General features: G+C 37.4%; 1 protein-coding gene across 1 annotated transcript in view; it reads right to left on the reverse strand.

Annotated features, from left to right (window-relative positions):
• Window positions 1–1,959: 1,959 nt before the first annotated feature.
• The window catches only part of LOC139119931 (erythroid differentiation-related factor 1-like), a 38,369-nt gene continuing 26,139 nt past the window's right edge, over window positions 1,960–14,189 (reverse strand). Inside the window, exons 13-20 of the mRNA XM_070683888.1 lie at window positions 13,152–13,367; window positions 12,510–12,719; window positions 11,818–12,020; window positions 11,074–11,226; window positions 10,051–10,200; window positions 8,009–8,156; window positions 4,829–5,321; window positions 1,960–4,668 (exon numbers count right to left, since the gene is read on the reverse strand). Coding sequence (XP_070539989.1) covers window positions 4,536–4,668; window positions 4,829–5,321; window positions 8,009–8,156; window positions 10,051–10,200; window positions 11,074–11,226; window positions 11,818–12,020; window positions 12,510–12,719; window positions 13,152–13,367 — 1,706 coding nt within the window. The 3' untranslated portion in view covers window positions 1,960–4,535. The remainder of the gene's footprint in view (window positions 4,669–4,828; window positions 5,322–8,008; window positions 8,157–10,050; window positions 10,201–11,073; window positions 11,227–11,817; window positions 12,021–12,509; window positions 12,720–13,151; window positions 13,368–14,189) is intronic.

A 14,189-nucleotide genomic window follows, 5' to 3' on the forward strand; every position in this document is an offset into this window, starting at 1 on the left:
TATAGCAGTAGCTACGAGTGACTGTTTGCAAAGAGTTGATAATCTTACAATGCCGCAAAAAGAAACTACCAAAATGAGACATTCTTGACAAGTATGTGGTCTCAAGGATGCGGGTTGGGAGTTAAGCGTACGTCAATATGTTTTCCGACCACACCATAACGGCGATGTTTTCCAAAGGTGTGTTTCCACAGAAATTTTCTACTTGAACACAGGAAATGTAGTATACTGGTATTTTATCAGTTCTTTCGGGACAAAGTCACGGTTGAAGACATATAAACAACAAATTTAAACGCGTTTACTCGCACAAAAGATATTTCTCTATACGCACAATCTTTCCGATTTATTACTTCGAAGGACAAAACCGAATCGATGATTAAAAGTTCTACTTTATATACGGAACGATTTCGTTCGTAATTTCTTTGCATATGGAAACTCTGGAAGACGGAAAATGGCTATCATGTCAAGGGGAGTATTCATATGCGACGGGACAGTGTAGGATATTAGAGTGTGCAGTGGAAGGATATGGGATATATCTTTCTAGATTGCATTATACACTGGAGAACGAAAAGTCACATTTTATACAGTCAAGGTACGTACAACGACCCTACAGTTTGGCCTTCGAAAAGACTAAGAGCAGACATACATATCGCACGAGTGATTTTGAAATATTCAAGTCAGCAGAAACAGGTTCACCCTCATGCCAAATGTACCATGGGATAGGAATAAAATCAATATTTTACTACGTATATTACCCATGTCATATGTAGACTCTCAGACAGATATACAATTTATCTCGCACAGAGTCCAGTTATTGGCATCACTTGAAAATATTCCGAGAGCCGTTGACTCCCAATTTCCAGGTATATCAGAACTTAACACTTTTCATTTCCACTGAAAGGGTCTGACAGCTATCAATGTGTCGTGAAATATTTTCCCCCTTTAGAGTCTGCATTTTTCTTTCAGACGTCCCGCAGGATCTAGGAGAGCCTGAGCGTTTGATGTGATATTTTTTCACGAATTTGGAAGAAAGCTGTTACACATAACATGTTTGAAATATTGAATTCGATGCGCTCCCTGTCATGTATGTGGCAAACAACGACACGCCCGGGCGTCAATGGCTGTCTAGGTTTCTGGACTGTGACAACCTGGCCAAGGATTTGTCTGCGATCTTTGACCTGTTCAGGTCTCATCATCCGACAGGAATACAAGGGTTGGGACAAGTTCGGTTTCATGCGTCACGTGGTTACGTCATGGGTTTATAAAATCGTCGGAAAAAGTCAAATTTGAGACTCTCATCTTCCGGCGTCTCTTAAATCACGCAGAATTGATCTAGACTCTGCGACTGTACTTGGGCATGGCTACACAAAACTCATAAATTAAGGCGCAGAGAGTTAGCCCATTTCAACGTTGCTTTTAATGGTTGGATTTATGACGTAATAATTTACCATTTTTCGGAAGCTCGCAGCAGCCCTGTATCTATTTATGGGCGTTTGGCACTTCCTGCTATAAATAATCTTAAAATAACATCTTTACAACTACTTTGGTTTAATCGGACCAGTGGAAATATTTTTGTGGTGAATACTAAAGGGATTGCAAATCTTGATATTTTCCTTGCATAATTTTAAAATTTATGAAGAAACAAACAATGCATATTTCTTTTCCGTCTTACAAAACCTGATAGCAATAAGCTTACAATAGTTTTGATCGATCTCATTTTAATAGACAAAAGACAACATTTAGTGAATACCTGAGAGACACATTTCATACATCAATGTACATTATATTGAGATGTACTTCAAATTATCAAACTATTTTGATTTAAAGTTACATAATTAAGGAAGCAGAAATGCTGAATACATTTCTCTCATACATAAAACAATTATAATTTTCACTTCAAAAACTTCATAGTCTGATAACAATTTTCAATATACTGTTTTTAAAAATAAAATAACACAGTAATTGATCTTCATTTTCAAATCAGGTTTATTTCAATAAAGTGTTTACATCATCAAAAGAAGCCAAATAATGGCAGAGCAAAGGACAAAATCAAACCATGAAAGAGAGACAGATCAACTTGAATATCGACGTTTTTCACAACAAAATGTATTATCTTTTTAAGTATAGCAAGTTTTCATGTCTTGCTGATCACAAGAGTTTTATTAAGACAAAGATAACTTTCTTTGTAATAAAGAAATATTACAGAAATGACCTCTGGTTAAAAAAACATGCTGGAAGGGGGATTTCTTATTATATCCCATTTGGTTCAGAGAATTTTTCGCTCAAACAAAATGAAGAACACAAATACTTTCTGTGAGCAAACACAGGTGTGCTTTCTTTTCACATTGCCAGAAGCCTAAGGATGGGCTGATGGGTTGTCCTCACTTCATGAGAAGCCGGGGTATTTACGAGTCTACTTCCAACAAAACGCTTGACATGGGTGTGTTAGAAAGATGGAGATTAATGTTGACATCAGCACATCTTTTGTTGGAAAACATTTCAAAGAGGGGTGTGTGTCTGCATGCCTGGTGCGACCTGAAGGCTTGTTTTCACTGGGAAGGCATGGCTGAATATGAAAAGCTGGTAAACTTTTCAGCTTTTGGGCAAATACCGGGAGAACAAACAGACTTGGAATAGTAGTGCCACACCTTTGGTCCGTAACATCACCTCAAAGCAATGCATATTACTTCAAGTCTTTCTCACAAAGTCTACTTTACACAGTGAGATCTCAGCAGACCACTTTCAGACTGAGGAAATCTCAGCAAATTGCCACTAGGCCTGCAAACTGTTATACAGCTTATACTGCATCAGTGTATCGCAAAACTCAAGGGAGTTGAGAAGAACAGAAAGTTCTTGGATAATTACTTTTACATTTCTATTTTGATGTTGTGAGGAATGCGAGTCCAATGACCCTCTAAGCATTTTTAACCTCTGCGGTGGTTGCACAATAAGAGACACTGAAATAGCTAGCAGATCGAAAGCATTCAACGATGGCAGTTCCCACTTCGTATATGCAAATTGTACTGATTTAACTGTACATCTGTGATTTCCCCCCAGTTTTCAGGTTGGAAAGAAAACAATATAAGAGTAAGCAATAATATGTGGGCTTGAGTTGGTTTTTTTTAACCCAGGTTTGCAATGACATGAAGCAGTGTGCCATGAAATTTGAAGGAAGTACATCACAGAAAAGGCGATTTTGTATGTGGCACAGATGACTTGAAATAAACAGCGAGTTATTGTCATTTATGCAGGAATTACAACAGATTTATCATTGACATTGTACAGTTCATGGCCCCAAACAGATATTGCATTGAACTTGTAGAGTGTTTCAAGTTTACACTTCCATGTACAACTCTATGTCTGTAAGTACATGACAAATGATCCCACCGGCACAGCTATGATTAATTCAATTTTCAGGTTCTGACCAAACGAGGACGGGCTGACCTGACAAATTTCTGAGGAGAATCCCACGCAGGTTTGTGATCAAGGAAGCGTGAAGGCAGACACAATTGGACGCCGAGCAGCAGCGGAAGGAAAGGGCTATTCAATCACTATATGTAGCAACTGACAAATAGAGATGTTTACTGTGATGTGGGTTATATTGAGTATATTACATGTGGTCACCCTTGCTGCTTACACTGTGACACTGGGATCAAATGTCACTTGTCGGAAATGTGAATTTACTCGTTATTTATGACATCTGCTTACATGGCACTGTCCAAGGCCAAAATACTTACTCCAGTCAACAGCTTTCAAGAGTGCTCTTAAAGCAGGCTTCCTCTTTATGCTTTCACAGAGATACAAGCGCGTGTTTGTGGACACGCATTCCTCTGTTTGGGCTAGGGCATGGTAACCAATTGTAGCAACTTGATATGTTTGGAATATAAATGTTGCCACTATGAGGACAAAATGACTTAGCCCGAAAAATGCAATTTACTTGTCTCGAATATTTGCAGCAGGTGTTTGGATTGGATATTGAGCCAGGTCCTAGAGGTGCTGTGTCTAATCCATTAAGTTAAGTTGATTGATTTTGATGACCTTGGCAAAGCTCTTATATGACAGCGTGTTATGAGAACAAACAATTGTAAACACTATCAATTGGATGTCCATCACAAGTGGGTGTCACTCACCATTGTATCAAAATGTTTTACCACCAGGATAAAAGGTACCAGAGGTAGAAAAAACAAAAACACAGTAAAAAAGTTGGTTGCCAGGTATTCCACAGGAGTGTGCATGTATGTATCAGGTGGCTTCCACACTGTTTAGTTTTTATTTGCTCCCCGAGAAACCAAGTTGTTGGTCAAAACCATCAGAGAGGACCACCCACTGTGACTAGACGAGACTTTTGCGCCATGTAGAGGTGCGGGTATGAACCTCAAACTCTTCATTTCTGCTAGAATAGCTTCAATTGTAACATGTCCGTTGCATTCTTGTAGCTAACATTTTAGTTCCCAGACTAGACATCCATTTTAGAAGCCTCTACACATTGTCTATCCATGTTTTCAGTCTCCCAGTTTCTTGTCTCGTTGCTATAGTTATCACGATCCACTCCACATCTTTGTAATTTGTTCAATTGTGTGAAGCATTGTTCTAGTTAAGCTCCCTTTCACCTTCACGCTGGATAACGCGACCGCATACATCTTCTTGTATTTCAAGAGTTTGTCAAGATCACTGATCAAGAAAAAAAAAGACACAAACAGAGCCTCAAATATCAAAACAGGAAAAACAAAAAAGATGAGTGTCCCTCTGAAATTCTGAGGTTTCCAAATGGAAAAAGTTCGATGGAAACATGGTTGAAAAAAATAATGGGAAAATACCGATAAACACTTACCTCTTCTTATTGGAGTGTAACTTGACCAGATGTAATAAAACAAATTGTAATCTAGACTGCAGTATTGTCAATAAAGTTTCTCTCTCTTCCTGCTCTTTGGTCATACATTGATTTTCTTTCACATCAGGGTTTTCCTCATCATTGACTTTCACATCAGCTGCACTTTCATTGATATCTTTGTCCTCCTTGTCTCCACTGGCCACAACGCCTTCTTTTTCTTTCCCTGAATTATCCACCCCAGAGTCACTTTCTTGTGTTTTCCACCGTCCAGCAGAATCGCCCACCTCCTCATCCTGTTTGCCTGTCTGGGCCATTTCTAAAGTTTTGTTTGCATTGGTGTTCACCGGGGCACTCAACGCTGAGCCATCAGTCTGATCTTCACTCAGACACTCGGAGATCTCCCCGCAGATGCCGCTCAGGGCTTGTTGACCCTGCAAGAGGAAATCCAATGCTGTTTGCAGAGTTTTGATCTTGGCGCCACTCCCAGTCTGACCTGCAAAAAAAGACAAGAAAGGTTATACCACCATCCAACGCCATACTTATTTTCCATGTTATCAAACATACACACCACTTTGCTTTTTGTTTTCTGATTTTCATGGTATAAAAGTACAAAAACAAATTTGGAGCCGAACATTTTGTGCACAGGCAAGCTTAAAGACCAGTACAGCAGCTGCACACATTATTACTTGTCCTAAATTTTATGCAGCCTGCTACCTTGCTCTGAAATGTACCTGTTTTATAAAGAAAAACAGCAGACCTTGGGCAAGACTGAACAAGACTGTGATCCCATAAAACAATTATAATAATCAACATAATCCTAGGGGATCAGATTGATTCAAAACGCTGTTGAAGGCTCCCCTGAAAAAGAACAATTGTTTGCACAATGAAATGGGCCCACTTATCTTCAGACATGCTAGACCTTGTACTTGATCTCCTGCCAAATACCTGGTATTAGTATAATTCCAATACTGAAATGGTTTTATTTTTATACCAAAATTATTTTTGTGAACATAATCGCATTAATGTATCTATAACAAAGTGTCACCTGTTCTAATTTTGCCACAGTTACCATGGAAAGAGTAAATCTAACCAATCATAGATTTTAAGCGGGTGGCCGCTTTTTAAAAACAGCGCCCTCACATGGGAATTTTGAATACCAAGGAACGCCCCTTTGACCATATATGGGCATATTTAGATTACAGGTGACTGTATACCTTTAATCCTCTCAGGTCTGAACCCGTATACAGGCAAATATATGGTATGTTACCAGAAAGTTGGGCCTGAGAGGGTTAATGACAAAATGTAAGTACACTACACTCTCATCTTTCCAGAGTTCAGATGTGTTGAGATTCTCATTGAAAGATTCTTTTAAACATTACACCAAACTTTTGTCAGACCAAAATCTTCACTGAGGTCATGAGAATCTGCATGGTAAACACATAATGAGCAATGCAATCATGAATACAAATGCTCAAAATGAGAGATATTTGTCAATGTGAAGAACCTTTCAAAAATGTCTGTGTACTCAATACAATGCACCACACATAATAAAACAGACGTAATGCTGACAATGTACTGCTGATAACACATCAAAAAAACTTTCAAAGTATAAATCTGTAAACTTCTACTGTTTTGCTTAAGTATGCATCTCTTGTGTATCTGAGTTCACAATCGTTTTTAATTATTCCAGACTGATGTGTATAAACTATACCATATAAAGGACAACTCAAATCAAAATATTTGAATTTTCTTTACAATTGCATATGTTGTCAGAAGCAATAAGTATATACATGTAAGAAATGTGATGAGACTGATGTTCTTATCTTACTCTTTGAGATACATGGCTTGGAAATGCATTTTTCATTTTATTTATAATGTGGGGGATGATACTTCATTATGGCAAAAAATTCAGCTGTCACAGAAGTAGAGACCTGATTAAGGTTGGGGCTTTTCATTTTTTCCATTTTTGTAAAACTTTTTTTCAGTTGATACATGTACTGCTAAAATGTTTCTTTACAGATGGCCTTCAAATGAGTAAGGACACGGGTAGGTTGTTGACTAAGTAATGAAAGTGTACAAGTATTTTGACAAAGACATCAACAAAGACTGCCAGCATTTTTACATAGGAGTTTTGTACACAATAGTCATTTTGTCTTGAAACCTGGCATGGTAATACAATTTTTGAGTATAGTTTTCAGTGTTGTTTCTCCAGCAGAGTCTTGTGAAAGTTCCAGTAATATTGCAAGAGAATTTGCTTGCATTTCTATATGCAATGGGTTGTCGTCTATTTAGTAATATTGCCATTGAAAGGCAGAGTGGAATGACATGTGATTGAATTACATTGCACCCATTGTAAATATTTCTCAAGTGTTAGAGAATTTGTGGCATTTCTATTGCTTATCAAAGTCCCATTTTGTTCTAGGTTGATGACCAAAATATTTCCAGCTTACTTGTAAAGGCCATTGTTATGTTGTAAACATTACGACTGATATCATTATTGTTCAGAGTATACCAAAGTGCTGTAAAAAATACCGAACAACTATAGATGCTGCAATAAAAAAAGCTTCCAAGGTCATCCAGGGGTTGGAATTACAGAAGTGGCGATTTCCTCTTTATATCTCACGGTGAGTGAATGACCAAGACGTTCATGCGGGAATACTTGAGGAAATAACAGATGTCCCTGTTTGTTCCTTGTTTTAAAAAAAAAAATTCTTTCATGACATACCATTCCCTCAGTCAAAAGAGCAAAAAAACATGCATTTTTTCTCAACTAACATGCACGAGAGGTTGATAACCCTGTGGACTCTACAGGATGCAAAATAAAACCAACTCATGAAGAGTTAAGAAGACAAAATCCACTTTTATAATGGTCTGGCACTATAGCTAAGTACTTTGTGAATTGCACATTCCAACCATTTCCTGTGAGCGGTCACAGGCAACCAAAACAATTTAACCTGACCATTTCTTGGTTGACCTGTTCGTGCCAAATTCCCTGTAAACAGCTCCACAATCACAATTGAAAACAATAGGTTTAGGCCAGGCCATTGTTGTGAGGGGCTTAATAAAGTGCATTCTTGCAAAATTACCAGGAAGGAAAAGCAATCTGTAGTCAACAAAATGTTTGCCAGTAAAATCATGGAAAAAAAACAAGTCTCAAGAAAAGGAAGCAAACACACTTACTATTAAAAAGGTGTTCACACATTGCCCCCCTTTCGAGTAAGATGCGCAGTAATTCTGACGGCCGGTCCAATTCCTGAAAAAGCTTCACCGCCTTCCCATAATGCAATTCTGCCAAGGTTCGGCAGTGTTTCTTCTTCTGTTCATTGATCTGAGGAAGTAGAAGTCACAAAAATATTGGCAGATTTCACTCGATTATTGAATTATACATCCTCAACAAAATTTATAATTGCCAAGCAAGGTTTTCATCAAGGGTTCTCAGTGGATACTTGAAAGGAACATATGGAAAATGAAACTCATTGTTTTTGACCTCAAAGACCCTCATCCTCTTACCCTATAAACTTATTAAGTTCTTAAACGCTAAAATTCAACGACAAAATTATGATTTGAACTTTCCAAAATAATAATAAATTGCTGAAATTGGTTGTTGGAAGTGGCTAATGAAGAACAAACATTCCAAAGGAGTATCTGAATGGTGATTGAGTACCTGGCAAACATGCAGTTTCCATGGTGTCACCGTGGCATATAGTTAGAGTTTATTTGCACATGATGATCAAAATAGAGACAAACCCACTGTCCCTCTTAACGCGATGAGTTTACTTTGCCATGCACATGTTTTACCTATATATGGCCATTCATGGGCTTAAATTTCAGCAATGTATTTTATTTTGATAGTAAAGTTGGATCTATAGGCAGGCAAATGGAGTAGATGAGGTTTTACTATGAATCTTTGAACAAATTGGTGTTTCTTTACCCAAAGCATTTGGTGTATACCCTATGGTCTACCATTTATGACGAGGCAATATTCAAGTCATTCACCTCCCTTTTCATTCTGCTCATTGGTCTAATGCACACAATAAGCAAACTGTACCATCTTCAGATCTTAGAACCTGGAGAGGCAAGGATATCATACTGTGCTACTCCCTTCATCTGTTCTTACTTGGAATACATTAACCTTTTATCTACTTAACGGTATACCAGTGTAGGAAATTTGTGAAAACAAACAACCAGACATCCAAGCAGGTAACTTTAAAAACTCGCATTCCTGATCACAATAAAACCTACCATGATAATCATGTCTTTGCAAACTGTATACAAGGTATATGTAACTACAAATCTCAGAAAATAGAATATCTGAAATTATTTGCACCTGTGCATCTGGGCAGGTCAGTCACAATAAAATTTCACCTGCTTGGCCAAAACTTTACCTGCCCAAGTCACGCTGGCAGGCAGTTATATCCTTTATAACATGTAGGTGTGCATTTACACATAAATCAACACGTATTCCCAGAATTGCCAGATGAGATTCTCAAAATTCAAAAAATTTTACAGATTTTATTTCATGTTTTTTAGAACAAAGTTTATGCAACATTTTTGCCAAGTGTGTACAACATGTATCAGCAATGACAATGAGAGATATTTTGTATTGTATAATGACAATAACATCACTTGTCATGAACATGATGGTCCAGTAGCTCAGGACAAGCGCTGAAGAGGCCATTTGGAGTGATTTTTGAACACATATGAATGTTGGCTTCTGTGCAAGCGTGTCTTTATTTCAACTCAATTATCAATAAGAAATATCTTTGAATGGTTGAATTCATTTCACATGTATGAAAAAAAAGTTTAATATCTTATTAGCTTTTGCTAAATTATGTTCAATTTATTGAGTTTGATCAATATTTATTGAATAGTAAAATCAAGGAGGTTGGAAACACCTGATGTTTTGCAGCCATGATCTAAAGTATGTTGCTTCTGAATATTTCAACAGACACTGATTGTAACCATGCAATTATTCCAAATAAACTTTCTTGTGGTTAATCAAGGCCAGCTTTAATCATTATCGCTGTTTCATATCCCTCAAACTCTAAGGCCTATGGTTCTACAAATAGTTGATAGTCAAAGATTTAACAACAAAGCAACTTGAGAAATGTATTCATTTTGTTTTGTCTTTCTCAATTATTTGTAAAAAAATATGATACTGTAGCAAAATGTGCGCATGAGAGTGTGTATGGTCTTGCACAATAATGGCTGACTGTCCCTACCTGGTTTCTATAGGCATTGTGATGCATTGAAGCCAATCTATGATGCACAGTGGCAGCCCTGTATTGTACAATGGATTGCCTTGGTGATGACTCATCCACTTCACAGTACTTCAACGCTTTCATCATGAATTCCTTTATGTCCTTCACCACCTGTCACAATAACGTTTGAAAAAGAACAGAGATGTTTACAGTTTCTAATTAAGCCTGTTTTCACTTTCGAAACTACTGGAAAGTTCCCCATCTTGCATCTATCTTTCAGTGATCGGAAAGTTTATCAGATCATTACTACTGAAGGGTGAGGTTCATCTGTAGGAAAAAGGAAACCTATTTCAGATTTTTTGTTCTGGTGTTCAACATCAAAGAACCCCTAAGATTTTGAGAGGGTATTAAATCTGAAACATTTTCCCAGTGAGTTTGCTACTATGTGTATGATGTACCTTGGATGAAGTATGTGAGTGTCGTTAGCGATGAAACTCACATATGTGACCACCATAATAGAAATACCAGATGCAGCTTTAAATTAAAACACTGTGATGGATCCTAAAGGACGTTGTGATGGGACCAGACTGATGTTGATTTCAGACACAAGGATGAAGTGGATATTTGATGGGTGTTAATGTTTGTCTACATGCAAATAATACCTGTCTTCCTTGTGTGAAAATCAATGGTATTTGATAGACAACAATGTACACAGACAATACAAATAAGCTGAATAGATTTAACTAAGTGTAGCCATACAGTCACTTCTGTGAGAACTTTTTCAGGTTGAGTTTTTTGTTTCCCAGCTGTCACAGAAAAACAAAAGAAAACCACGATTTATTGTTGGTGGCGCTCACAGTTCCAACTGCTGCCTACTGCAGTTCTCTGTTTAACCCTTTCAGGCATGACTTTTGGGTTGCATTGCCAAATCACTCTTACATGTAGGGGTTTTACTGAAAGGATGATCTATTACAATGGTGTTTTCATATCAACTTTGCTTAAAAGGTACTTCATAAAACTAAATGTGACTATCTGACGTCTCACCTGTTCTTCAGCCATATCTGCTAGTGGTGCGTTATCCTGCAACAATGTTGCCATGGTGAAATACGTCGTTGACAACTCCCAACTGACTGATTCTTTAATGGTTACATTCTTGTCACCAAGCTGTCGCAGTGCTGTGTGATAATAATCTATTGCCTGTAAATAACAACAAAATACCACTCTTTTTTAATTCTTTGGAAGACAAACGTTTAGTTTCCAAAAATTTTCCTGGCCATACACGACGGTTATATTTACATACAACATCTTACTTGTCAAACATATGGTAACGCTCTTGCACCTTGTAGGGTTAATGATAAATAATTGCACATTGGATTTAAAAAATCATTGAATAACATGGGTTGCATGAACGAATTACAGCACAACCTTCTCTTTCCAGACTGCATAAAAAGTTGGTACATTCTAAATATACAGGATAAAAGTGGCGTAGTGGGTGTTTACATACGCATGTTTATACATGTATATTTTTGGGTTTGAAAATGTGTTTGTCTGTTGGAGAGAATGTCAGTAGGTATGTTTGTTTTGTTTGTTAGGCACAGTTGAGCATCAGGCAAAACTGTATGGCACTGTATGTATTGCCTCAATGGTTGTTTATTTGCGTATCACTGAATATCTACATACAAGGTAAAGTGCCCATGACAGCTCTCAACTTATCTTTTGTACATTCATCTTGTATAATACAAACATACATAGAGAAATCCCTGTAAACTGTATACATTCTAGAGTTACCTTGTTGAAATAGTGCCGCTCCTGTTGGCTGAATTTACCAGTGTTGTAAGCCTGGGCACATATTCTCATCAATCGACCTAAGTTACAGTTGACTAACGCCAGGTTTAGCATGTCCTTGGTGGCTTCAAATGTTTCCATGGCTTTGTCAAACTGCCCATAGCTCCTTTTCCAGAGAGTCTGCTCTTTGGCACTCGGGGTTTCAACTGTAGAAAGAATGGAAAAATGTTTGGAAAAACTTATTCAATTACATGTACTCCACTTTAACCTTCACAGTCTGTTATATCCACAGTATGAGGGCGCTCTAACACTGGTTGCCTCTTTATGAAGAAGGGGCTGACCTGCCTCAAATATTTCTTCCAGCATACATCTTGCAAGGCCAGTGTCAGTCTTTTTTGACACCTTTGGTCAGCCTGTCTCAATTATTTCATACTGTGCAGATTGCAACATGTCAGCATACAGTGTGTCTTCTATTTGTTTGCCTGCTACATCATATATATAGCTGCTTTGTCACAATTTCACCACACGATGAGTTTTGCACAATTTACATGAAATGTGTTCATTATGCTGTGACAGCACATACTTTGATAAAAATTTTACCATTATTATATGTGCCATGTTATGCTTTACTGGTTTTAATTAAATTGACATGATGGTGCAAGATCAACCTGACAGGAACGTGGTTATTTGAATACCTTCTTGTTGTGAGTCTGCCAAATCTACCGCTGCTTTCATGTAAAGTTTACCAAGCTCATTGCGGGCATTGCCAAGCCTTCTTGTAATATTCACAACAGTCTCTGCATTATCATCACTAGAAGTCAACTCCAATGAAGTCTCATAACTCCTGATACTGGTGACTAAGCAACCGTTCATGTCTTCAGAAAATGTCACAGCCCATTCAAAATCTAAAAATTTGAAGAGAAAAAATGAACATTGATCAACGAAAGCATAAAGACAAGTGCGTTCAGTCAAGTATCAGTTCATAAAACATCAAAGTATATCATAAATGTATTTTAAAATCTATATGGGGCGGTCACATACGAAGTTGATACAGTATCAAAAAATTTTCACATAGTCCATCCTAATATCTTTGATACAATTTGAATGATTTTAATTGCAGACTTATCAACAAGAACTGAACCCAACTACCAAAATATGCACATAGTACCGGCAAGTCTTCGGAAATAAGGCAATCGTTCTGGCAATGTGCAGCATCTCAGAAGCCAGCTGTTCTAAAGCATTCACAGCAAAGAGACTTTGAAGATTTTGTTCTATAAAAACTCACAATCTCAATGTTAAATAAAATTTTTATACTGGATATTTGCGAGTTTACTCACTGTTAAAGCTCACTTCTTTCTTCACACTTTCAACGATTATTCTTTCTTGACTAGTCTGTTGCAGAAAGTCACTCTTAAATTTAGATATGCTATCAGGATCACTGGCCAGCATGATGTGGACATCACCACACATACCGAATATGGCACCAAGTAGGCTGTTTTCTTCATCTTTGCAGAGTAAATCAGATTCTACACCTGTATAGCTGCTGACAGCACCTGGAAATTATGAAGCAGAAAATTCAACCCTTTCACAACCATGGTTTGGCCCAAGCCCATTGTTATCTGTGGCAATTGTGGGCCTGTTTACAAGGCAATGGGGTGAGCAGCTTAATAGTGGAAACAGATTCAAGTTTCCACAAAGTGGAGTTCATCAACTGATCTACAGGCTCACTTCACTGAACTCAGTCAGTTGAAATGGTAAAATAGATTTCTTGACTGAAAGAGTTCTGAAAGTTCTGAGTTTGATCGCCTAGAGATGGTACATCAAGAACACACATGCACTGAGACACAAGTCACTCTTGCAACGCATTCATGTACGCTTTGGTTCATGGTTCGCAATTTCTGCAGCAATCCACAGAACAGCAAATTTTCAACAGCACTGTGAACATCTCCTTTTTATACTTTGTCTCAAACAAGCCTCTTAACCATACAGTGATTGGCAGGAAAAAACATTTTGAGTTCTAGATTATTTCCTGAGAATTCAATGCCATAATGGTTTAAAGTGGAAAGTTTGAAACTTATCAAATGATCAGCATCCAGTTTGTCGACTGTTTGAATTAGAAATCTTTTTAGTCAACAACTTCGAGAAGTTTTCTTGTAAAATTTGACTGCCTGTAGTTATGTTTTGAAAAAAAGAGTTTCAATTTATGAAAAGTGCTTTTTAGGAGAGTAGAAAATTAAGGCAACAAACTAAAGGTAAGAACATCAATATCTTTTATCATGAACTTTTCCATGCCTACTTCATTAGCAAAAGGCTTTTAAGGGCAAAGTAAGTTGTGATGGTACTATTGACATTTGAAAAGGGAAGAGAATAAATAG

This window comes from Ptychodera flava, chromosome 20, assembly GCF_041260155.1.
Source record: "Ptychodera flava strain L36383 chromosome 20, AS_Pfla_20210202, whole genome shotgun sequence".
NCBI classification, from domain to species: Eukaryota; Metazoa; Hemichordata; class Enteropneusta; family Ptychoderidae; genus Ptychodera; species Ptychodera flava.